General features: G+C 40.0%; 2 protein-coding genes across 4 annotated transcripts in view; one reads left to right on the top strand and one right to left on the bottom strand.

The window, feature by feature from the left end:
- The first annotated feature begins 522 nt into the window (after positions 1 to 522).
- Positions 523 to 25,212, top strand: REC114 (REC114 meiotic recombination protein). The gene is made up of 6 exons (XM_074880004.1): positions 523 to 711; positions 1,218 to 1,307; positions 15,609 to 15,692; positions 19,759 to 19,971; positions 21,830 to 21,898; positions 24,697 to 25,212. Exons 1-6 carry the CDS (start codon positions 523 to 525, stop codon positions 24,856 to 24,858), a joined length of 807 nt encoding a protein of 268 aa, XP_074736105.1. The 3' UTR covers positions 24,859 to 25,212.
- NPTN (neuroplastin) overlaps positions 24,577 to 26,222 on the bottom strand; it is a 59,049-nt gene continuing 57,403 nt past the window's right edge. For 2 of the 3 annotated variants that reach the window (XM_074879871.1, XM_074879869.1), the window contains exon 9: positions 24,577 to 26,046. The gene's annotated coding sequence lies outside the window, so the exon portion shown is untranslated. The remainder of the gene's footprint in view (positions 26,047 to 26,222) is intronic. The other variant, XM_074879870.1, reaches the window with a different exon arrangement.

Genomic DNA, 26,222 nt, shown 5'->3' on the forward strand with positions numbered 1-26,222 from the left:
GCCGCCTCCTTCTCGCTGCTCAGACCTGATCGCGCTCCCTCACCCCTCACAAAATGGCGGTCGCGCGTACCCCGGGGTCGGCGCTTCTCTCTCAGCACCGCCGGGCGGTCCGGCCATATCGGTACACCTGGAGCCTGTTGGGAGAAGGGGGAGGGAGTAGCCGCGCTCTCCTGGGAGAAGCGGCACCTTGGACGGCACCTTGGACGGCACGGCACGGCACGGCACGGCACGGCACGGCACGGCACGGCACGGCACGGCACGGCACGGCACGGCCCCGCTGAGGCGAGCTGAGGCGAGCTGAGCGCGGCTCGTGCCACCGAGCGCTAGAGAAAGGCAGCGCAAGCCCGAGCGCGCTACCTCATTGGCTCTCGTTTCTCTGCCGCCCGCTGATTGGTGAACAGTTCCCGCCACACGCCCTCTCTTCCCTTCGATTGGCTCCCGCTTCCCGCTCAACCGCGGTTTGCCCGCCGCCGGCGCGGTGCTGCTCTCCCCGCTCTGCGCCGCCGTCCCCTCAGCACAGGCATGGCGGCGGCTGCCGGGCGTCGCAGCTCCGAGCGTCGCAGCTCCGAGCGGGGGCACTCCTCTGCGCCGGGTGGCCCCGGCGATACCTCCCTCCTCGGCAGCGCCACGACGTGGCCCTTGAAGCGCTACGGCCGCTTCCTCCCCCCGACGGAGGGTGACGATGAAGGACAAAACACCTCCTCATGGAAGGTGATGGGCGGTGTGGGGGGCCTGGCTGCTTAGTTTGGCTGTAACTGGCTTCAGTGGGGTCTAGGAGGCCTCTGTGTAGCAAGCAGTAATAAGTGAGGCCTTTACAGGTATCTTTTTGCAAGTCCAGAGCTAATGCAGGAATCGGGAGACATTTTGCTTCATGAATTATTAATGTAAACACATCAATGATATGATAAGTAGTGGCCCATTTTTTTTTATTCCTTCCTTCAGCGGTGACCTGTGGTATTAAAAACTATAGATCAAGTTGAAATAGTCTAGATGGTTGTTTAAAGTAGTTAAATCTGTATATGGAGTTATAATTAGCAAAAAATTCTTAAATGTGCCTCCTGCCTGTGGGAGTGGAGGGCAAGTTGCATTACTGAGAGGCAAATTATACACCTGACTATTAGCACTGACCTTTGAAACCTTTTCTTTTGCACTAGAAATGGAAAATGTAGATTCTGCACTTACAGGGCTAGATTTTTCTTTTGTCTATCTTTTTGAAGGTTTTTGAATCAAATGAAGACTCAGGCCATCTTACCCTTACCATTGTTGTATCTGGCCATTTCTTTATTTCCCAAGGGCGAACAGTACTGGTAAGTGTCTCATATATAAAGAACATTTCTCCTTTCATATTAGCATCAGTATTAACTTCATATCCCTTTTCAGCTTCAAGCTCTGTCCCACTGAAAGGAAACTGCCAATTTTATTTTGCTCGTGGTAATTCTCATGTGCTGCTTTCTTGCTACATTTATCAGAATAATAATAAATGTATTATTCCATACTGAGGAAGAGTGTTATTTTTGTGGTTCTAAAAATCTAGATTAAGATGTAATACTAAGTGCTGCTGATGTTGAAAGATACGTGGGATTTTTTCACAATTCTTCTGCCTAAGAAAACAGAGAAAATATACTGTTAAATAGTTAAAATGTAATTATATTTTCCTATATGATCCATCTAGCTTCTTGCTAATGACCTGTTAGTATTTGGTTTTAATAATTTGGCTTATCAAAGGGTGTGTTTTTTTCTGCATTGGGTAATATGATGTAACATACAATTTACATTCATGGAGAGAAAATAACAACTTCAGAGTTGTGTCAGCTGATTTTCCTGTAACCCGTACTAAGCAGCTACTAAAGATTTCACAATGACACCAGAGAGGTTAAAAGCAACACTCCATCTAGAAGGAGTTGGTTTGATACTCCTGACAGAAGGCCTGTGCTGGAAACTAGAATCAAGTGTGTTCAGTGCATATCACCGATACTCAGTGATGATAACAAGTAGGAAATGGCTGATAAATATATTACAAAGCTATTACAAACCACTGGAGGATGCTGCAGTATTAAGATAACAAATACTTTCTTTTTTTTAAATGCAGAATATGTAAGAGTATGCTGTAGCTTTAAATATATATAAGCTTATAAACTAGTTTTTACTGTGCCTCTTAAAAGGTCTTAAACTTACAGAAATGTCTTGTAAGTATAGGGGGAGAACCAAGGATACTCTTGAATTTTTTTTGCTCTGAGTGTGTTAAGAATATTGAATAGATAATGAATGAGCTAACAGAGAGCTGTCAGCTGTTGGTCTGGATACCCCTCATACAAGACATGACATTTGGCTCACATATTTAGTGAGCACAAGTTGAATGTTCTTGGACAAGTTAAAAACGGAATGCGGAGAGTATTTTAGCAGTTGTGTTGAATAAGAAAAAGGAATGAAGTAGCTGAAAGTCAAGATAGTTAAAAGAAATGCAACTGAAATGAGACTTGCTGCCATCTCTTACCAAATTCTGCTCAGAATGAATCAGTGCAGAATGCACCTCTCCTGGGGCTGGTCCTGTTTTCAGTATCCCAATGAGGTGGCTGCAACTGTTTAGTAACTAGTAGACTTATATTACTTTGTAGAATGTCCTTGAAATAACTGTTATTTCACAACTGAAAGTAAGTTTTAATAACTAACTAAACAGCAAAAAAGGCACAGACAAAAGCTGTAGCTCTTCAAAGACCGTGTCTGGCAAAGACAGAATCTGGCAAGTAACAATGGGCAGATAAAAGTGTGCTGTCGTAAGGGATGAGTGCAGGAAGTATAAGAAGAGCTTTATAAAGACTTGGCTGAGAAAAGCACTTGCTTGCAGCTCTTGGGTTTAGTGGCTAGTGAAGCTTTCAGGCAGCTGCCTTGCTTGAAATGCCAGATGAGGAATTTCTGAGATTTATCAGGTCTGTTTCAGCTTCTGAGAGACACTAAAATACTGCGGTAACAATCACAGCCTAAGAATAGTGCAGAATAGAGGTGGAACAGACATGCTTGGTAAACATGACTGAAATATATTACTGAGAGTTTAAAAGAAAAAAAAAAAGTTGTTTGGGATTTTTTAAAAAACATTTATTTTGGCAATGCTTCTATACCAACCTTAAGACCAACACTAACAACATTTTATTAAGTGTTAGAGAAAAGTTATACAAAGCTGGTGTCATGCATTTTAAAACCTGACTGCCAATTCCTTTGGGTGCCCTTCTTCAAGCACATGTAATTGGGATCATGCTGCAGGTGTGTTCTGTGCATACAGGACTCAACTAGTGTGAAATGCACTGGTATAATATGTCCTATGCCTGTTTATATTTCTCAGAGATTGGAGCAGTTGCAGTCCTCCCACCTCTTAAGTGTTCTTGACTTCACAGAATCACAGAATCATCTCGGTTGGAATAGACCTTGAAGATCCTCCAGTCCAACGATGAACTTCACACTGACCGTTCCCAACTCCACCAGATCCCTCAGCGCTGGGTCAGCCTGACTCTTCAACCCCTCCAGGGATGGGGACTCGCCCCCTGCCCTGGGCAGCCCGTTCCAACGCCCAACAACCCCTTCTGTAAAGAAATACTTCCTAAGAGCCAGTCTAACCCTGCCCTGGCGCAGCCTGAGGCCATTCCCTCTTGTCCTGGCGCTTGTTCCTTGGCTCAAGAGACTCATCCCCCCTCTCTGCACCCTCCTTTCAGGGAGTTGGAGAGGGCCATGAGGTCTCCCCTCAGCCTCCTCTTCTCCAGACTAAACCCCCCCAGTTCCCTCAGCCGCTCCCCATCACACCTGTGCTCCAGACCCTGCACCAGCTCCGTTGCCCTTCTCTGGACACGCTCGAGTCATTCAATGGCCTTTTTGGAGTGAGGGGCCCAAAACTGAACCCAGTCATCGAGGTGCGGCCTCACCAGTGCCGAGTCCAGGGGTAAGATCCCTTCCCTGTCCCTGCTGGCCACACTAGTTCTGACTTGCTGAAAACCTGGCAAATACCCAATCCGCTAGTTGTGAACCTGAGCGGGCATCTTCAGAACTATGTCAGGTTTCCTCTTTACAAGGGATGGTCCAGTACATCTGGCTTAGTTTTACTGCTTAGGCTTGTTCCCGAGGCACCTGCCCTCTCAGAAATGTGTCCCTTTTCCCAATGCTATGTAAGACTGATATGTCATGATAAAATTCTTTTTCCTGGGACAGTGCTAATCTACAGGTATCTTTTCAGTCTTTGAAGAACAGTCTGTGGGATCTCTTTGGTAAAGCAGCCACTATGGTCAAACAGAAGGGTGCTGCACAGGGACTGCTGAAGAAGGCAGCACAGGCAGTGGTGCTGTTGGCCAGTAGCTGATAACAGCTTACAAGCCTCAAAGCTAGCCAGAACTGCACAGGCCACTGGTGAAATTTTGCAGACTCTTTACTGAGATGCCATAGAATAAAAAAGTTGCAATCCTGTGCAGTCTATGTTACTGCTGTAGGAATAATCAGACTGCAGAAATGGTTAATCTCACTGGTTCTATCTCCCTCTAGTCTCCAGCTCTCAGGAGATGTCAGAAACTGTCACAATATTTAAACAAGCTTTGCACGACTAAGTACATATAGTTCTTTTGAATCTGTCACAGACCAAATCCTCTCACTGGGGGTCCATTATAATGGACATTTTGTCACAGAGGATAATGCACAAGTTTCTGCTCCAGAGGGAATGTATCAAGTTTGATAGAATGCTGCAACTGTTGGAATGATTCAGCTCATGTTTTTACTGTGTACGCTCATTTCTAGTTTCTGGCCTCGACTACTGGATATTTCCTTTTTATTGCCAAGGTGTTCTCCAACACGTAGGTACTCTTACTCGCTTGCATTGAAATTCCCTCTGATGTACTTACAGAACTGTTTCTTGCTATGTAGTAAGTGCATCCTTTAAGTTGTTGATGTCTAGTCTTTTGATCTATCTTCTAATCCCCACTTTTCAGACCTTTTGATGTACTACAGGCTCCTGGTTTTGAGGGAACTGGGTAACAATTATTGTAGCTTTGTACCTTGTTCCTATGCAGAGGTACAAGGTACAAAGCTACAATAATTGTTATGCAGTTCCCTCAAAATCAGGAGCCTGTAGTATATCAAAAGGCTCAAAATCTGTCACAGGGACACCATTTCCTTCTCAACTTGAATAACTATATTGTATTTCTGTAAAATTTCCATGGATGAATAATAAAGGGATTTTTTTCCTCTCTAACAGTAATCCAAGAATGAACTGAACTGCTAACTAAATTCAAGAATTAATTCAGTGATGAATGTTCCTAACTTTTTTTTTTTTTTAGTGCAGCAGTAATAGTAGAGCAGGAACCCCTGTCCCACCCCAAGACTTTTGACATGAACCATCCTAAGTAAGAGTTTTTAAAAAAGGGAAGTTTTCACCCAATATCTGTAACAAAGAAAACTTATTAGTTGGATGCTTTTAAAGTGAGTAGTACTGTAGTATGATATATTCTTATCTCTTCTGGTTTAAAATTGGCAAGGAATGTAGTAAAATCAGTGCATTAATAGATGCAAACTATCTTGGTTTGTATCTTCTATTTTCTTCAGGAAGATAAAAGAGTGCATCTGTTCTTCAGTGGCATGTACATTTTACAAAAGCCAAAATGAACCTTTTCAGCTGCCAGCAAGCTCTGCATTATGCTGATAATACTGTGGGTGGATGCTTTTAAAAGTCCAGCAAAAAATCAAAGTCACATACTGAAAAGCGTGAACTTCCAGACTTCGGCTGTTTTGTATTTCACATAGAACTTTTCTTTGTTCATTCTTACGGTGATGTTAACTGAACTAATGCTTGCCTTAACTCAGTGCTGATCAGCTTCATAGTTTTCTGCTAAACGAATCTCGGCTGGCCAACGTGCTAGTGATAGCTCCCAATGTTGGCTCTCTAGGGAGCACAGGCCCTACAAATACCTTTGTTGGATGAAGGCATATTTTGTTCTGTTGCTTAGTGATTCTTTCATCAAACTTTTTCATGTCAAGTAATGATTTATGAAATACTACAATACATAAACTATTTTCTGTAACGTACTCTCCTGCCAGTATGAAAACTCAGTGTGAAGATAGCGTTTGTGTGAGCTATTTACTTAGCAAATCCTCTTCTTTGGTGTCTACCTTTCATCTACGTACAACATTCCCTACAACTCCGTTTGCACAAAACTAAGGCAAAAGTTGTATAGAAATGGAAATTTTATTTCATTGATGGTTGGATTAACATGATGCATTCTAGGAAGAATGTTCAAGTGTTCCTGACTGGATATCAAAATATTTTCTCTATAATGGATTTATTTTCGTATTCTCTTAGTCCTTTTTATTTTCTTAAAGGAGGAGTGTTAAGAAAGCTTTTCCTTAAGGAATGGTCATATCTAGAACGAAGTGAGACTATGGCTCTTCTATCATCCATTTCTAAGAACAGCATTTATAAAATAGCAATAAAATATTCACATATCCTAAAAACTATTTTTTTTAATACAAAAATATTTTAATACAAAAAATACTTTTAGCAGAAGACTACAGAATTATTTTCATGAGCAATAAAATTTTAGAATATTTAATGAATACCCTTCTAGCAGTCTTTTCACTACTGGAAGCTGAAATACTATTTTTTTGCCAAAAAGAACGCTACAATGTACACACTAAGCCTCAGCACTTCTAAACCAGACAGATTAGTAAATACTTTGTGCTGGGCACACTGCTGTGTGGTGAGGTGCCAGAGGTTTGAAACAATTGATTATGCTATCTGAGGATGCTCCAGAACTGGTCATTAAAGTACTTCCATACTACTGTAACAAATAATCGTGGACATGTTCAGTGTTTCTATCAGTTGCTCAAAGAAAATAAATTGTTTATTTTATTAGGTAAACTTTTGGGGAATGGGTATGCATTCAAGATCACTTTAAACATTCTTTAATGACACTGCCAGGCACACATTTGAAACTATCTTAACTACTTTTCTTTAAAAATACAATCTACTTCCAGTGATCAGCCAAATGGAATGAAGAGGAGGGTAAATGGAACTTCAGAGAGTGGAACATAAAAATCCCTGATGTGTAGTGCAAGTCAAAGGGTGTTTTGATTTGGTTTCTTTTAAACAAAGTTCTTCATTTGGAAATAAATTACATAACATATTTTTAGGACCTGTTTTTGCTGCAGTGTTGCCTAACAGACTGTATATTTTACGGCAGAAGAATCTCATTCTTGCGTATTGTAGATAATGAAATTTTAACAGGAATATCTCAACAGCATCTCTGTCAATTTCTGGTCATACTCTCAGGATCATCATGTTCTGTTTACCACAACTCTTATTTCCTTTCCCGCCTTCGAATTAACACATCATGAAAATTATATTTTGGTGTTTTATTCAATGCAATTAATTCCAGTGCTAGAATTCTTAATGTCCTACAAATTAAACAAATTGAAATTGTGAAGAGGACTTATTTAATAGGATAAAATTAATCCAGAGTAATTGATTTGTGACCTGATCTTTTAAAGCGTAAATGTCCTTAGTGCCCTCCTGGTCCCCTCATGACTTCTAAGTGAGCAGTGCTTAGGATACAGCAGATCCTGACCTCATTAATTAGGCAAGCATTCAGCAGACGTTCCGATGTTCTTGATGCTCTCTTTACAGTGCCTGAAACTTAGGCACCAAGTTTTTGAGATGATATTCACAACAGTGCCTTTGGTAGACGAAGGTCCCTGTGCAATAAATGAGGGCATCTGACACAAACCTAGGGAAGTGAGCAGGTTGCTAATGCTGCTTAGTGGTAGTACATTGCAAAGCTAGAGGAAGGTTGGTTTCTTAATAAAAGTCCTGTGATTGCTATTTGAAAGAATAGCAGGAATCTTAGTTTTATTGCCTTTTTCAGTGCCACAATTGTAGTTCAAAAATTTCTATTTTAGTTTATTTCAACATGTGCCGTTGACATGATTGTTTTGGACAAGCTGAGTATCTTTCTGCATTAGCTTCCCCATTCATGTTTGATATGATACATTCCTGTTGTATAAGGATTATGTATCGAGTATTGGCAGCAGTAAACTGTTTTAAGGGGTTCTGATCTTTACTTTTCTCTTGCCCCAATTTTTCTAAACCCAACGATTAGAATAGTTTTTAAAGAGTAGTGATATCTATTAATGAAATGTATTTACCCTAAAGGTAGAGTTTAACATATGGTATTGATCTAGGGAAGTATATATTTTGTATCATGAATTAAAAAAGAAATTGCTTAACTTGACTTATTAATGGGATGCCCTGAAGAGTTTTAGCCAGTTAAACCCATGAGCATCCAGGTCCCTGGTTGAGTGTCACTGCTCTAAAGTGTAGTTTAGGAAAAAAAGAAGAAAGTCAGGTTCTCACTATGAAATGTCAAGGTTTGTCCTGAGTTAGAGGCTTATCTTTGCTATTCAGTCCTTCAAGGGGCTGTAGTTTGTACCCATCTGGGGGAACTCTTTCTAGAAAGCTGACACCTGGCAGCACATGTTCCTGCACCCAACATGCTGCACTTTGGCAAAAGTTATCGGTTGCTGAGTCCCCTGGGCATGGTTGTCTCAAGGGTGGCTGCGTGTGTCCTGTATTTGCTACTTCATTTAGCTCTCCTGCCTCTGTAGAGACAGAGCACTCTGTTTAATGAGTTCAGCCCTGATGTGTTATTTTCCACAATCAAAGAAGCTTAACAGCAAGATTTAAGATCTGGCTTCTAAGAGATTGGGGATTTAAAAAAAAAAATGCATGGAAAAAGATAATGCAGAGCTTAACATCCACTTATTCCTTATTCCAGTTAGCTTGCTGTCTGTCAGCCTTGGTTGGTTGGGTTGCTTTTGGCCTTTCACCTCTCTCCACTTCCTATTCTATATTCTGCAGATCTGTTTGAGACAGCTAATGCTTACACTAAAGTCTAAGTTACATACAGCCTGTGAAGCACATGGTTCTGTCTTCCTAATGATGCTATACAGGACTCATTTGGATACTGACATATAGCTTGGAAATTTTTGCAGGGACAACTTTCTGCTTCCTCCACTGTACAAGTTGTCGTGTTTGGGGATATTTTTTTTGTCATGTTGACACTCCTACTCTTGACTCAGTTTTCAAGACCACTCATACTGCAGGAATTAACACTAATGTATTTGGCCTTATTTAGATCTTGGAAAAAGATTCAAGTAAGGAAAATTTATACTTTTGGGTGTGGTATAAGGTAATAATGAAGATTTGATTGGAATTATGTTCAAAGTTTAATTTTCACAACTTCTAACTTTTAAGCTGGAAGTACATTTTTATTCTACAGTCATTAATGAAAGGAAGAATTCTCAATTTTTTAATAGAATAAGCAGTTTTCTAATTTTAAAAGTGTAAAATGGCAACTCACATTCTCTTTTGGGAAGGCAATGAGTTAAAAATCAATATTTTTCAGATATATGCAAGATTTGATTTATAATCTCTATGTTAGGTTTCAAGCAAACACTTGTGAACATGTTTTCAGTTTTACTTGTTTTCTGAAAACATCACAGTTTGCCTCTACTTTAGTGCTCAGTATAATCCTTGAACATAATTTACAAGCTTTTTCAGATAACATAAGGCTTAATAACAGTGTGCTCAACTATGATATTTCTATTCTGTTGCCAACTTCTACCAGATGTATTTACCACACTGTGTAGATAGCTAGAAATAATATTACCGTTCCTTTGTTGCCAAATTAGTCATTTCTGAGAATAAGCAAGGTGTTAATCTGTATAATTGTTAAATAATAATAGTACCTAGAATATTAGAGGTCAAAAATGTTGGTATTTCTAACTTTACAAGTCACACTTTAAAGCTAGACAGTGAATGATATTTCTGAAAAGATTTCTCACTGTCCCTTATATCCTCAGCATGGTGAGTAGAGCCATGGTGTGGAGTTCTGGACGGGACAACACAGTAACTGGGCAGTGCCTCTCTCCATCTGGGGAAAATGGCAGGTTATTTAAGCCATCCCTATGGGTTTTGTGCAGTGTTGCACGAGCTTGCAGGTGGGGTGCTCAGAGCAGCAGAGCATCTTACCCTTCCCCAGAAGAGTGCTTTCCCAAAGCTCTTCTGCCTTGCAAAGGCACCATGCAGCGTGCTGTGCTAGTTTTGCTCCCCAACTGTGTCTTGGTACTTACCTTGGGAAATGAACGCATTAAGGAACTGTCATAGGTGCCTCCCTGGAAACTGAGCGTGGCTGTTGCAAGTAGAAGATTGCTCTGTTTTCTGGGGAATTGTGTACATGGTGCTGCCCAGCCTGAATCAGACTAGTGCAGGCAGGCAGTGTTGTCCAAGGCCTTTAGCTTCTCTTCTGCCATCTTGCTTCAGTTACCAGACAGGACCACTCTGGCAGCTGTGCACTGGGATATTCATTATTACAATAAAATTCCTTTGATCTCATGCTGAACTCATAATTTCTTGCAAATGCACATTCCCAGTCTGTGGGACACCCAGCTGACTCCTTAATCCACTACATTATACAACGCATACGTTCATTCTGAACTGTGAACAAACTGTTTTATTTGCATTTCATGAGCCTATTATAAGAGGCAGCCAAAGCTGGAGAATGCGTGGCTTTGTGTGTGGCATTCTGGGTTTTTGTTTGTCTTTTTTAATATTGGTTGTAATTTAAGGGCAGAGTATATAATGTTTGTGGCAAAAAGAATGTTTTTCTTCCTAAGCTATTGTTTACACAGTTAAGTTTCATTTGAAAACATATGTCTTATGAATGAGTGAATCCAAACTAATTGATGCAAGCCAGCATAGCTGAACTGTTACACAAATAACATTTCTTAAATATATATTAATTTTTAGTTAAGATAGGGTTGCCTAAACGCCTTGCAATCTAACATAAAATATATAATCTGTTCCTGTGTTCCTATGTTGCTTAGCACCACAGGGTTTCTAGATGATACAATAATAAAAATATTCATAAATTATTTTTTTTTAAATGCAGTACATTCCAACATAGCTCACAGGCCTCATTATCCAGCAGCTTTTTGAATGCTGAAATGTAAAATCAGAACAAAAGTATTTCCCAATTAATGACTGCCTAGATGGCTGTAAGGCTAGACCAGCATTGTTGGCTTCTCTGCCTCATGTAAGGTGTGGTCACATCTTGCCTGCTTCCAAAATATTTGGGAAATGTCTTGCTTTGTTTTCTGCTTCAGCTTAATTCCGCTCAGGGTCCTCTCTCTGAGAGACTCAGATTTTTGTCAGAGATGCATGAAACTGTTTAATACAGTGTTCTTACAAGTATGATCCTAGAGAATAACATAAGGAGTATATGCATGACTGAACATTAATGATCAAACTTAGAAAAGCGCTGTCATTTATCTCTTCAAATTGTAAACATTTGAGGTCTTATGTTCCTAACCAGTTCTAGGTTGCCTTTTTTTCTATATTCCTGATTAATCTTACACTGTCATCTGTCTTTGCTCGTGCCCAGTACTGCTCAGCAATGCCCAACTCTGAATGTAAAGCAGCTATGGATGTTGCCTGCTCAAGGGGAACAGTGACCACAGCTGTTTTGTTCTCTGTATTTCTGTCAGCATGGTGGCAGCAGCAGGAGGGAGGGCTACTTTTCTCTTTATCAGTGCATATGTCCAGAGCAGGTTTAGAGTCAATTCATTAGCTCTCGCAAGGCACAAATGGACTATAATCTCAAATATATTGCCATGCAGTTTCCAGGATCCACCCCACGCCTAGCTCCTGGGTGTTGGCAGAGATCCTCTGACTTCAAGTGATGAAACAAGGGACAGATTTATTGTGGTCTTCCTGTTGCTCTGAATTCATTGACCTAACTTCATATGCAGATTCATAACTATTTCATTGTTGACAAAAGAGAGGATTCTTACTGTTAAGTGGCCTGTCACTGTTAATAATCTTATTTTGTTTTATTCAGGCAGCCTCAAATACAGTCTAAGCTGATTGAGGTAACATGGAAAAGCCATGAGGAACAGAATAGCCCTCAACATGGTGCAAAATCATTTGCTGCTTAGAACTGAGGAAAATCTAGAGGATCCTGACTGTAATGAGAATTACTGATGTAAACAATTTAATGATGGAGTTCAGTCTGAGTAGTTCTGCAGACCCCAGTTTGTCTAAACCATTCCCTCTCCTTTTTCAGGTAGCTTGGTTGTGCCAAATCAGGTCTGTTGTATTGCTCAAGTACTGCCCTGACTTTTGCTGTTTGCTTTAGCTGTTCTTAGTTATTCATTTCTGCTTGGCAATATACAATCAACCGAATGTGCCAGAGGAAAGGAAATGCCTTCTGCTTTGTTCTTCAGTTAATTAAACTTGAAGTAAATTAAATTTCAGTTAAGCAAATTTTGGGGTTGGAGTTGAATAATTAGGAGTACATAAATAAAAATTCCAAATGCTGTTTTTTTCCAGCTTGCTTTACCTCAGAAACAGAATATATAAAAGGATGACAACCTGGGGAATGTCAAAATAGTTGGTAGAAAAGTTAAACATTGGCTGCCTTTTATGATTTCTTTGAAAACAGTTATTATTTTAAAGAGACAACATTGTTCGACCTACATCTTACAGTGAAAGGAAAAACACTATAAAAATAGACTTAATATGGGAATATAAACACAGTTGGTGTGTATCAAAACCAGGAACTATTTGAAATAGACAGAGTAAGCACAAGTGGCCACAAGTTAAAGTGGCCTAGTGAAAGAATACAATATTAAATTGCTTCACTAACATTTTGGGGCTTGGTAGTGGAATCAGGGGAAGACCAAGTGGCAGTGGAGAAATTCCCTATGGCAGGAAGCACTAAGTGTGTAAGCACGAGCAGCTGTTATACTCCAACACAAAATCATCATCTGGGCTGGCTGGTTGCCCAGGACTCAGCATCGCTGCTTATCCAGAGTGAGCAGTTTTGAACTGGCCCGTGTGTTTTGAGAAGGTATGGACATTCCCCTCAATCTAAGTAAGTTAAAAGGTGTTCAACATTTACTGCATTAAAGAGAGAAAGAAGTCCTTGTGCTGAGATGAAATTCACCTTATGTTAGAGTTTGTTTCACAAAGATAAATGTAAATGCACTTGGTCTATTGCATTCCAAACAGTGAGAACATTTACTTTCAGATAATTTAAAATATTTTTTCTGCTTTATATTTCAGTTCTACATATCCCATCTTTCATTATTCCAACTTGAGAGCCTATCCCCTGCCCATTCAAACTCTCCTGCACTACGTACGTTTTCGGCAACCAGTTGTTTCCCTCCTTGAGTGCACTGTCAGCTGTACCTTACTCCTCTGACTTCAACTCTGTTTTCCTTGCTTGCTTCCTTAGTAGATCCCTTCTGGCAACTATGGCTGCACGAGCACTGCACAAGCTGATAAGCATTGTAGGTGGATGTCACTCCATGTCTCCTCTAAAGTACTGCTCATGTACACAAAACAAATCTGCATTTTTGTATTTTGTACAGCCATGTACTAAGACCTCTTTGCAATGCAGATGCACAATTAATGCTGGTTTTTGGCTGTTGCAGATGCTGCTATTTCCATCTTGTTGGCATGACTGAAATTCTTGACTTTTGACATAACTTTCTGCTGTGCACAATCGCTAGCACAACTTGCTGATGCTTTTACATTTTCAGCATCAAACAATGTTTTGGGACCAAACTGCACAGCCATTGGTGTCCTAAGCCAAATTTCAAAGTAATATATTCTACAATGTAATATATTCTACAATGCTATTGAAAACATGGCATGTGAAATGCTACTGATTATTCTAGAAGTGTTCTTACCAGTGGTGCACTCTTTCTTAGCCTACTAATCCCATCTCATTCCTCAGGCATTCTGCTCAGTATCTTCTCCCCCCTGCCCCACCCCAACTTTAACACCTGCATACCAAACTTGTTGGGTGAAAGAGGCTGAAACTGCACACCCCAAAGGCAGGGGTGCTAAAATGCCAGGGGTACAGAGGAGTAAGAGCATTTCATAGGCTTCCTTTACTGTGTCAGGCATAAATTCAGACTACGTAACAGGCTGACCTTCTTCAGAGACTCCTCCTATTTGACATCAGAGAGGGGTTTGTCTGTATGTGGAAGGAGGGTGCCCTCAGCATGCTGGACACAGCTTCCTCCTGCGCTGCTTCAGCACCCTAATTGCACCATGAAGTATGGCTGGACATATATATATGTTTTATATATATATATAAAACCCACCAATTTACCAAATAAGAAGCTCTTTTCTCTTGCGAGGTCTATCATTTGCAGTTTGTCCCACTTAGGATCCAGATTCCTTTACTGATTTCTGTGAGAGCATAGGATAGTTTGGTACTTCCCATCAGTCACAAAGTGAGGTCTTCCTGTTCTTTTGACCTTGAGGCCTTTCACACCTTAGCAAGTCCTCCTTGTCATCTTGAATGTCCTCAGTGCAAACACACATGGTGCAAGTGACAGGCCTGTCTTACCTGCTGTCAGCACCTGGTTTTACAGCGAAGAGGGAAATTATTTTCTCCCTCTGACCTCAGATCTTTTGGGAATGATGCTTTCATGCTGTCTGACCATTCCCAAGTTATCAGAGCAGGTGTACAATCAGCTATGCATCTGTGTCTGTGATCCAGTTTGCCTTTGGTTCAGCTCTTCAATGCTTTCTAGACATTCCTCTCATAAAAGTTCAGTTAAAAATCTACATGCAATTGGTCCACGAGGCTATAAAGCCAGTGCCAGCACATTAAAAGAGCAGTGTCTTACCAGGCTGACTTCTTGAACCAAAATAGAATGGCAGATGGCTTCCAGCCTGGACCTGCATAAGATGGAGAGTAACTTGCAAAAACACTCTGCTGGTGGTCCAGGATGGACATGACTTCTGGTTCTTGACCCTTAGGACACCTATGAAAAGCAGCCTATGTGAAAAGCCATGGTCATTGAAGGCATTACGAGTTCAGATAAAACAGATAGGTAATTTCCTCCCTGCCCTTAAATTTCTTTGGTTCCCCCCCTCCCTGAGACTTTGCTAACTAATGACTATGTGGCAGTCTGTGGAAAGTACCTTGGGAGACACAGTCCACTGCCAATTTTTATATGATGTTTTCAGCTTCCTGGGGTATTTTTACAGAATGCTGAGCAGTCCATCTTGTTTGAAGAGACTGACAGGTGATGCAACTGGATTATAAAAACATCTTTATCAAGTTATCAAAGCTGCTTCTTGTTTACCCGAATTCCATCTGGAAAAAATACCTCTCTGGGCCTTAGATAAAACAACTGCTGTCCCATTCTTCAGGTTTGCCTGCCCTCTGCTGCCCTCTCGGGCAACTTCATGGGATGTGGAAGAATTTAAAGCTCTCCGTGACGCTGTTTTTTATGTGTTTCATTGAGACTTTCATAACCTGCACAAATAAAAATGTAAAATATATATGGAAATTAGAATGTACCTTGACATAGTGTTGCTACTGGAGCTACAGATTCAGGTTTAATTCTTAGTGTGGTAAAAATTACATATTGGCAATTGTTTGACAGATGCAAAAGTTGCGGGTATGTAATCTTCATTAGGGATTAAATTACATCATGTAAGTGTGTACTTCTGAGTGTTGCATGTTTGCTGTGCAAGTAGTTTGTGTTCTGCTTTATTTCAGGAGGGCTTTTCACTAATTGATTCCCACAAGTGGCTAAAGATAGTAAGAAGAGCAGACTGCCTGCTGCTTCGTGCGCAGTCAAAGGTGAATTGCTTTTAATATTTCTGATATCTAACACAGTTCTGTATTAAATTTCTTAATACTGGATAAATTAAACCAGAAGTTCTGAGATACTGTAAACTAGCTATATATATTTTTTTTACTCTAGATATTAAACAAGAATGGATTGAATCATTTTAGTGTCTTTTGTAACTGCAAACACGTCTTTTAGACTGCTTTCTGAGAGTTAGCTACTCAAACAGCTAGCCTGGTATTTATTTTAGAATCTATCTGCCATGGCTAACAGTTAAAAAGATGAAGTGATTCTCTTAGGTGTACAGAAGCATGCTACCTATGAGTCATACTTAACTTCAGCAAACAAAATATCTAAAGAAACAATTACTTAGCCATTTTGTGGCCCCTGACACCTGGCACAGTAGTGGCAGGCTGGTGATCCAGGCATTTGGGGTTCAAGGCAATGAAAGGGACCTAGGGTTCTGGTCTTCCCCTCAGATCTCATGAGAAATGGTTGATTAGCCTTTAAATAATTAAATGGCACTTGCTTGTTACCAACTTCTTTATAAATCTCAGTTTTCTTGGTTCTTAGATGAACTCTGAGAAGTTTCTGATTCATCTACACTGAGCACTCACCAGGTTTTTCAGAAACAAAGCCTGTTTCAAAATGAGCATAGCTCTCCCTTCTCCCCTGATAGTTTCTAGGCTTTGTTTCAGCAGAAACAGCTGCCTCTACTTTAACTATCTCTACTTGACAAGAGAAGTCATTTCTGTTAGAAACAGGAATTCTGGAAAAAGATGATGAGCCCCTTGTTCAGTAGCTGCTAGAGATCAGTTTTAACTCTTTGCCCTGTTCACAGAACTATTAAGGCATAAAAATATCTCAAGTATTCTGAAATGTTCTGGCATTCTGCCCTGACAGGAACTGTGGTACAGACTGGGTTATTGTAACTGCAGATAATAGCAATATCCAGAATAGCTGAAAACTGTAAAAATTCTTGTTTAGTTGTATTTCGATCTTTTATCTGATTTACTTTATGAAAGACTCATAAATATTTCATTATAGGATGTTATAAACCAAACAATATAGTTTGCAGAGGGGAGAATGCCTTGTTAATTGCAAGATAAACGCAGATGTGAGGCATAATAAACATTGTTTAAACATAAGCACTCATCTTGTTTCAGAATAAGCCTAGTCTAATGGTGGCACTAGGAACTGCATAAATAAGTATCTTAAACTGTTTTAAATTCATGGGTGATGCTTGCCTGAAACCAAAACACCTTTGCTCTCTGATTTTTGTCAGATTCTTATAAAATGTGGAGTATCACTGAAGACAACTATCGAACTGTTGCAGTAATTAATTCTGATGAATCAGATGATCATCAATTTCCTTCGCATTTATTAATAGAACCAGTTCCCCAGCACAGTGTTGAGGGATTCTGCTGCATCTCACAAGAAACACAAAATCATCATCACAGTCACTGTAAGGCTGGAACAAAGCTCTGGGGGACAGTTCAGAAAAGGAGGAATATTAGCATAGTCTTAAATGCATTTGGTGCATCTAAATGTTTATTTACCATAAATTCACACAACTTAAACTGGATTTAGTGGTCCTGTCATAGGATTTCTCTATATCCTAAATTGTAGCTGAAGTGATTTCTTAAATGTTATCAGTGTATATAGCTTCCGTGCCGATCTTCAAAAATATTTTAAAAAATTCAGGATGCCAGCCACACTGTGTAAGGGGTTATGTCTCAACCCTGTTACACCTAAGTAAGGAAAGAGTCAAGCAGAAACCATTTAAGCTGAGGAAAGCAAGCTAGGTTTTCAAAAGCCAGGTCCTATGTATCTGACTGCCCAGGGCAGCTAAGGAGCATGGGCAACTAAATATTGCACTATCATTTCTGATTTATCTTGTATTCCTTGTTTTTTGTAAGGAATCATTAATATTGCATTTCTAGTGAAACTTACTCATTTCTTAAGAAATATGATTTTAATAGGGCACTGTGGACTCTTAGCTAGCACAATGAGTTTCTAAACTATATTTTGAGAAGCTTACCATTAATATACTTAAAGGAACAAGGCACATAGAGAAGATGCCTGTCACGGATCACTATTGAAACTCAGCTGTACTAGTGGAAATTTTACTCAGTGAAGCACAGGAGTGTGTGATTCTGAAGCCGTACCTGTCAGATGCACGCTGGTGCCTTACACTGAGCTGAAAGAAACAGCTGCGTGGCTGTGACTGCCCCTTAGACAGCTCCATCTCTAGGAATTGCTTCTCTCACATTAGTCTTTGATGTGCCTCTATGGATAAAAATTTGTATATGAAACAATCTGTAAACAATAGCAAAACAAACGTTCTTAATATTCTTAGTAAGTCCTTTCCCTTCATACTGTTTTCACTGAGCTCACCCCCGTGGCCCAGCATGGGAAGAGGTGCAAATCTGATGAATGACCCAACTGACCTCAATGTTCTTTAATACTTCAGCTCTTGCATGGTTCAGGTGTTACTGTCCAGTACTCCATTTATGCTAAACTTGACATCATCTTAGCTGAATTTGAGTGCTCGCTCTCTTTACATAAAGGAAAACAGTCTATCGTTGTTTATAAACTGCAATCTTAAGTATTTAACATTCCTTATGAAAAAAACAGAGGGTGACACAAATAGCTCAGACTAAAAAGGATGTAGGGATTGCAGGGGTAACTAAAACAAGTGTTCTTTCAAAGTCTGCAAAAGGAATTCAAATTAAGATGCAAGTTACCTTTCTGTCATTTTAATGAGAACTCACCTGTCTGGCATACCCACAAGTCAGTTCTCAGTTATGTGAAGCTGACCCAGTTCAGTTGACATTTTAGTTAATTAGAAGAAATGTAACTGGGCACTGGTAAAATGAGTGCTACAGCTTGAATTATTTTGACATTTTTCCCCTTAAAAGGTACTGAGACAAGCTTTTATGCTTATGGTGCCTTAAAAATTATTTTATGCAATACAAGCATCTTAAAATAACATGCATGTAAACATGCAGGCTGTCGTGAAAAGCTGGCTCATCTTGGAGACAAAAATCTTTAAAGTGAAAGATGTCCTTGTATTCCTGTGATCAGCAGTCTAGCAGCGTGTCTAGTCATTTAAAAAATGGGTTTGACGTTGGAATCTCAGAAAGATGAAGACTCAAATAAGCTAGGTCAGTCCAAAGAAAACTTACTTCTTTAACGTAGTTTAAATTTGAAATTTCAAGATCAAACAGAAAGTCCCATCAATTCACTCCCTGAACAAAAGCATTCAGTTTGAATGTGCTTAGGACAAGCTCATCATGCACAATGGACTCTTCAGTCCTCCCTTTTCAGTGCAGCTTGCTGGACCTCACGTACTTAAAATATCTATTATGGTACAGCCTGACAACCTATACTGGGGGGTCAGAGCTATCCAGGTTTTTTTATTTTTAGTATTTCACTATTTAAAGTAATGCGTTCGAGTTTCCTGCACTCCTGATTGACTGTGTGAGCTTCTATTCAAGGAACAGCAGCGTTCCCAGTTGGGGTGCCAAACTGAATTTGTATGTTTAGCTACACACAGGCAGACCAGGTAGGTAGGGAAGGCTGGGTTTGATGCAGATAGCAACATAAATCTTAAATGGAACATACAGTTCCCAGAACTTTGAGGTTAGATTCTAAAGTTAACTTCTACTTACTTTAGTGTGATTTCATTTTTTGTCACAAATAACTGTTCAGAGTTGGCATATATGGGATACTACTTGCAGCAACAATAAGAACTTAATTCCCCTGCTCTGTGTCTAAAAACTGTCATCCTGGTGAGGTTTATTCACTTGACTAGACCTTTAGTTCACAAGTGGCCCTACTCACCATTTTCTTGGGGTTTTTTAACTGATTTTTGAACTGGGATTCATAGTTTGCTTTAGCTGCTGGGCAAAATAAAGATACAGCAGGGAAAACTTGCTTCTTTGTCTTTAAGTTGGTGCAGTCATCCAAAAATTTATCACCTTCTTCCTAACTTTAACAAGTAGGAATTTAATTAAATCAAAATAGTTTGAGGGGATTCACAGTTAATTTAATTTCTCTTTGGTTTTTGAGCAGAATGAATGCCGCATGTTTCGTGTTCAGTTTGGTGGAGATTCAAAAGCCCAGATGCTGGAACACTGCTGCAATTGCGTTCAGAAACTTGCAGAGTACGTACCGGTTCAAGTAACTGATGAACAAAGCCAGAAGCTCTATCACAATCTCAGTCAGCTGCCTAACGGTGAAAATCAAGTGAAGGACACTGAACAAAATGCATCAGTACTATATATGGTAAGTAAGCAAGAACATACAGACTGAAAAACAGAAGAATAATCAACTATTAGTGTTAGATCTGTAAATGACAAATTTTACTTCTGAAGAAAGTTTTTTGCAACTGTGAGATTATATATATGAAATAACAATTTGGGAAACCCAAAATTCAGTTTACATGCAGGGAAACCTGGCTAGTGAACAGGGCTAGAGTTACTCAGGAAGTCAGGTGCTGAACCTGGCTATCACCTTCCCATTTTCTTAGCATATCTCAAAAAAGTGGTTCTAGCTCCTCACACTTGTTGTAACACACCTCAGAGCAAGCAGATGCCTTCATTTTGGCCTCCAAGACATCACTAATAACCAAAATTAATATACACATTGCACGTGATCATAGGAAGAGTATTAGCAAGCATATGGAATGAGATTTATAGGTGGGAAAAAAGCTTTGCTCTGGGGTTTCAACTTTTCCTTAGCTAGGCAGCCTGGAAATGAAGGGCTCAGGCAAACACATGAAGTTACTAACCATTAAAAGAAACAGCAGCAAATGCTGCCACCAAGTATCATTGCCCAATTCCCAATCAGATGGTGGCATGCTTTGGTGGAAGGCTTAAACGGTTTTTGCTGAGGGGTTAATAAACAAGAATAGGGGGCAGATGAGAGCTGAATAGTTACCAAAAACACATCTACAGTTTCATTAGTGTGAATTTCAGCTAAGACTGCTGGGAACCATCTGGCAGACTTTCAAAAAAATTACACAGGGTAAGAAAAATTATCAGAGCCATTTAAGTAACTGTGAATTGTGTTCTCCTTTTTGTGTTTACCCACTCCTGTTTTGCAGTATTAATAATTGTAGATATGCAGTTGTATCAATTTGTGTTAACCTGACACATTTAAGTGATTTCAGGGTAGGAACAGAATGTTTACCTCCTCCAAGACAAAGACTGAAGGTAAATGGAAAACGCAAGGGCAGATAATGTTGCTGAGGGTGACTAATCCTTAAATATATGCTCTCTTGGGTATCCAGAGGATCACATTTACCAGCTCTAGAAAACATCCCTGCAGCTAACTTAACCAGGAAGCCTCTTGGGTACGTGATAAAAGTATCAAGACCAAGACTGAGCCCTGAAAAAGGAATGTCAAAGCTTTCAGCTGCATCATTTTCATGGCATAATCTAGGAAGGTCCTACTCTGCTGGACAATGAAATCATATTTGGTAGCGAAAGTGCAGGGGAAAAAATATATTGCTGATTTGACTCACACCATTTCCAAGGCAGCATATGGGAGACCTTCAAGAGCTGATATTCAGGAGTTACTGTTTGTTCTCTAAGCAGATTACCTATACTTTGGGCTTTGCTCAGTTCCCGGTAAGTTAAAGCAAAGAATGAAAGGTAAAGAAAGTATTTCAGGACAGACTGCTACTGAACACCAACAGTCATGCTGTTGGTCTTAATAATGCTCTTGCTCCAGAAGTTAGACTGAAAGCTTCACTCAGAAAATAGAACTGACAAATTAGACCAGATGGTCTAAAGAAAAGATGGAAAAGATTTTCAGTGATGTGACCCATGGGAAGGCAAAAAGCATGCTCCTGGTGAGCATTCATACACAGCATTTTTTAAAGTTACTTCTAGTAAGTAGTTTAAAAGTTACCTTGGTTCAGACGTGACAGTTTAACTACAGGCCCATTATTTCACATCTTTCATTTTTAAAGACTTGAGCAGATGTGCATTCAGGTTCCATAAAAAGATGCCTTTTTACTGCATAAGGTAGCTAAGCACATTCTCTTCCCGTTATCTCTAAAAATGGAACTACTTCCCTTCTTGCACATACCCACACTCTGCTTGGTAACAAGCCCTTATTTGCATTTGGTATTTTCTAGCCAGATGAGCCTCTACCAGATTCCTGTACAAGCCTTGGAGAAAGAAGATCTGTAACGCAGCTAGCACAGGTAAAAAAAAAAAAAAAAAAAAAAAAAATTTAAAAATCTAATATTTAGATCTTGTAACTGAATCTCTCGGGCATGGAGAGAGAACAAGCTATCTCATATTCTGTAAACATCTGGTAAATGTCTTCACTGAACATCAGGATGCCATCATCTATACCAGCAAAAACACAGGATCTTGTGTAATGATCTGCAGCTAGGAAATAAGCTGCAAAACCAGGTATTTCAGTGTAATTACTCCATCTGCATAAGAACAAACCACATACTGAGAGCAAACAAATACCCTGAGGTCACATCCAAATAAATGGTTTTGTGCTCTTTTAGCTGTGCAGAAAGCAGAGTCATAGCTCAAGTCTGAAAATACCATCCTTGACCCACTGCAAAAGATCCCCCAATCCAATTGGCAGCCTCACTGTGCAGTCCGGGGGAAAGCCATCTTTAAAAATCCCTGGAAGTTAACTGTTGCTTGTTTACTGTGAATCTGGGGCAGTGCGGGATGAGATGACCGAGGAGAAAACTTTCCAACTTCTGTTTCTGTGCTGTTGCTTCTGTGGGTCTGTTTTACCCTTTTTCCGTATTCACAGGATGATCAAGGCAATGTTTATTCACATCAGTGGTTTAAGGGACAATTCCTATGCTGCCATCTCTTAAACCCAAAAAAGCCTTTTTTAAACACCTCTATTTTCAGAAAGCAGAGCTCCCCATACTCTCCTTGGGTGGCAAGAGCTGTATTACATGCCCTGCTGTTTGATTCCCAACAGTTTTGTTACCGTCCTTGTACAATGCAGCAGGAGTGCATCAACAAGCAAGAGCGATCAAACAAGGCCCTTTGCCTTTAGCAACTGTATTTTTCATGACCAATCTCTGCTTTAAGAGGTAACACTAGCAAATGTAAATTATCACCCACATTATAAACAACTTAGCTTCTAAAAACTGCCATTCGGTGGTCCCTGTGTAAGGGGGAAGCACAATACCTGCTTCGAACAAAGCTTTCTGCCAGTGAGGCCTATGTTTGCTGTACACATTCATCCATCTCTTGCTTGAATTACTAAAATTCCCCAGCACAAAGAAAACTCCTTGATGTAGTAGTTTCCTACATCCTCCTCTACTTGCCCTTTTACTTCTTACTCAGCTTAACACAACTGTGCTCTGAGCTGGGATCTCCTAGGCCCTGGCCCACAGGCTTGCCCTACAAAGTTTGCTCAGAGCTGAACTTCTTTTCCCTGCTTCAACTTTAGAAACACCTTTTCAGCCAGCGCTCTAGAACACTCTGGAGTTAAATTTCTCCATTTCCACCACTTCAGGAAGCGTTAGTTTTAAGCCTTCTCTTGCAGATTTTTTTTTTTTAAAAAGACACTCAACAATCTTTAAAGATATTTTTCTCCACCAGGAAAAGAGCAACAGTGCAATGTGAACCAACAATAAGATTATCAAAAATATTAAGGTGGTTGTTTTCCTTCCCACAAGTCAGACACAGCTACGCTCCAGCTGTCGGCATGCCTGGCCCATCTGCCAGCTGGCTTACACCATCTCGCGTTCGAGCAGCAGAAGCTGGGGCCTGACTGAAGGGAACAGCAATTCTGCCTTTCCCAGATGGAGAGGTTTGGTTTAGCCTGTGCTGCTCCTATCAGCATTTCAAAAAAAAAAAAAAAAAAAAAGGAGGCCAAACATTTGGAGTTTTATAAAGCCAGATACAGACTAGGTGGCATTTGGCATTTCCCCCCAGGAACAGAACCATTCACCTTGATTACCAGCTGCACATCACACTTACCTCACCATGAAAGTAACTTCAGTGATTTTCTTTGCTTCTGCTCTTTCACGCAAAGTATCTAAAAAAGCATCTGTAACTGATGCTGCAGTTTTAACAACTTCAGCACAGACAGGTAAAGAAAGTTAAAGACCAAGTGGGTGGTGAGGTCTATAGAACAGTTGCAGCCTGAACAATGGAAAAGTGTTGGTATAAGCGCTCAGCGATTAATATGTTCTGTGAATAACGCGGTTTACAACGGCCTGGCTGCAGGAGGGCCTCGGAACTGTGAAGTCACTATATCTGTAGGGTGGCTCACGTCCAGCAGGACTGCTGGCAGCCGCCACCATGAAGTTTTAGTCGAGCTACTTCAGCTCGTTGTCATAGGAACAGCAGTGCAGAAGGTGCTCGAAAGGTGCCTAATAAGCTACGGGCATGTTCCTCCAGTGTGCCCAGGGGATGAACCAGCAGGGCCTGGGGATGCTGAGTGGCAGTGGGAGTGGTCAGGGCTTCCTCAGCCTCCACACGGGCCTTGTTAGTCTTAAACTGCTGCCACCAGTTTTATACTGAAAAGAGACATGATGGTGCAGTGCACCCACCACTAAGGGAAAACATTAGGGTTAAATGGGCCTGAAAAGGATGTTTTCACTCTTAAAAAGCCCCATAATTTACTGCTATAAAACCTCTTGCGAAATTAAGAGCTTAGAACTGTGTAGTGTACTGCCACCTGAAATGTGTAAGCATAACCATATGCTTCGTACAGGATTTTCTTCTCTTACACAAAATGGATGTTACCCAGGAAATTGGCATTTCTGACTTAAATAACTGCAGAGGAATTCAAAGTTGCATAAAAGCTATACTGGAATTGGAGCCAGGTATCAGAGAAAAAGTTACATATAGAAATCATACCCAATTGAAAGTATTCAAACAGCATTAATAACAAGGCAGATGCATCTTTATTAAATACTGAAGGAAAAGTTTGACGTAGCTGCATTGTTACAAAAACCATGTAACGGTGCCAAGATCAGTGCAACACCTTTGTGTTTAACTTTCACAGTCTGTGCTGAAAAAGAAGTCTGAGCTCCCCCTTGTGTATCGGCATGCAGCGTGGCGTGCACAGGAGCTGGGGCCCTTCATTCGCTTATGTCTCATGGATCAGAATTTCCCAGCTTTTGTGGAAGATGTGGAGAAGGAATTGAAAAAACTCACAGAAGGTTGAGAAATACCAGCTTATTGCCACTGGAATACACACTCCAGGATACCCAGCACTTGGGATTCACAAGCTTACCTGTGATTAAATACTTGAGAAAGTCTCACACGATTTTTTTTTGTCAGTGTTTTATTTTTAAAAACAGGTGAATCCACTTTTTATACATCATTGCACTTCAACAAATACACAGAACACAAGTTCATGCATCTACAGTTACGCACATCATGAGAACCCTGTTAGGTCTATTTCTACAATCTTTAAATCATGAGAAATTACAGTGTCAAACTAAAGAGTATAACTAGTTGCATAGAATATCACCATGCTGTAACATTTCATCATTTAAACAAAAAAAAAAAAAGAAAATTATAAAAGTTTGCCTGAATTGAATGTACAAGAATATGTTGAACACATCAGTGCAAAAGGATTTGAGAATTTACATGAGTTAACAAAAAAAAAAAAATCACTTAAAAAGCAATCATATATATATATATTTATAAACTGAAGTTTTGTTTTTGTTTTCAACTGCATTCCACCACCACGTCGAAGCGTTCCAGCTTTTGAAGTCTGATTATAGGACACCCAAGTCTCTCTATATAGGTTAAGCCCTTAAGATAATTTCAATTTATATTACTTCTCTAAGTACCAGAACAGTATAATTCTCTCATCTTTCAGACATACAGTAAGGAATGAATATCAGCAGCTTAAAAATGAAACACAATTACTGTAGTTTGGTTTTCCCCCTCCCCCCAAATATAAATATATACTGTATATATTTTTAAGTTTTGCTGTACTTTACAAAAAGTATCACTAGATGGCAGCAGTGCGTTTTAGAGCTTTGCCAATTTTAACAGCTACAGGAAGTAAAAAATGGCGCATGCGTGATCTGACTTACTACTACTAATGTTTAAATAGATTAAGGAAAAAAAAAAAAGCAACATTCACAGCACATCAAGCCCAAAATAGTTTACACCTTCTACACTGAAGCATTATTAAAATTTATCTGGCTAGGTCATCCTTACAGGAGAGGCTAAATAAGGCATGCTTTAGACAGTCATATTGTTGCTCACTTGAAAAGAAAAAAAAAAAAAAGAAAAGAAAAAAAAAAAGATCAGACAGAACTGGAGTTCTAGAACCAAGAGTTCCAACCCTTAAATTTAGCAGGTCATATTGCCATCAGTCTCTCAGAAACTTAAAGCTCTAAAAAAGAAATGAGAAAAGGTGCTAGTCAATGCCTGGCAGCATTTTCAACATCATGTGCCATAACAGCGTGCAATCAAAGCGCTTAACATCCATCTCGGTCTTAAACGAAGACACAGGCTTCCCGACCAAGGTCACCTTCCAGATTTTAAGACTGACTGAGGAAGGGTTTGGGG

This window comes from Strix uralensis, chromosome 11, assembly GCF_047716275.1.
Source record: "Strix uralensis isolate ZFMK-TIS-50842 chromosome 11, bStrUra1, whole genome shotgun sequence".
NCBI lineage: Eukaryota > Metazoa > Chordata > Aves > Strigiformes > Strigidae > Strix > Strix uralensis.

What these genes read in the sequence shown, in the direction of transcription:
- REC114 (XM_074880004.1), top strand. Translation starts at nt 523, where the DNA reads ATGGCGGCGGCTGCCGGGCGTCGCAGCTCCGAGCGTCGCAGCTCCGAG. An exon ending in AAAACACCTCCTCATGGAAG is followed by an intron (nt 712 to 1,217) that starts GTGATGGGCGGT and finishes ATCTTTTTGAAG; the next exon opens with GTTTTTGAATCAAATGAAGA. An exon ending in TGCTTCGTGCGCAGTCAAAG is followed by an intron (nt 15,693 to 19,758) that starts GTGAATTGCTTT and finishes GTTTTTGAGCAG; the next exon opens with AATGAATGCCGCATGTTTCG.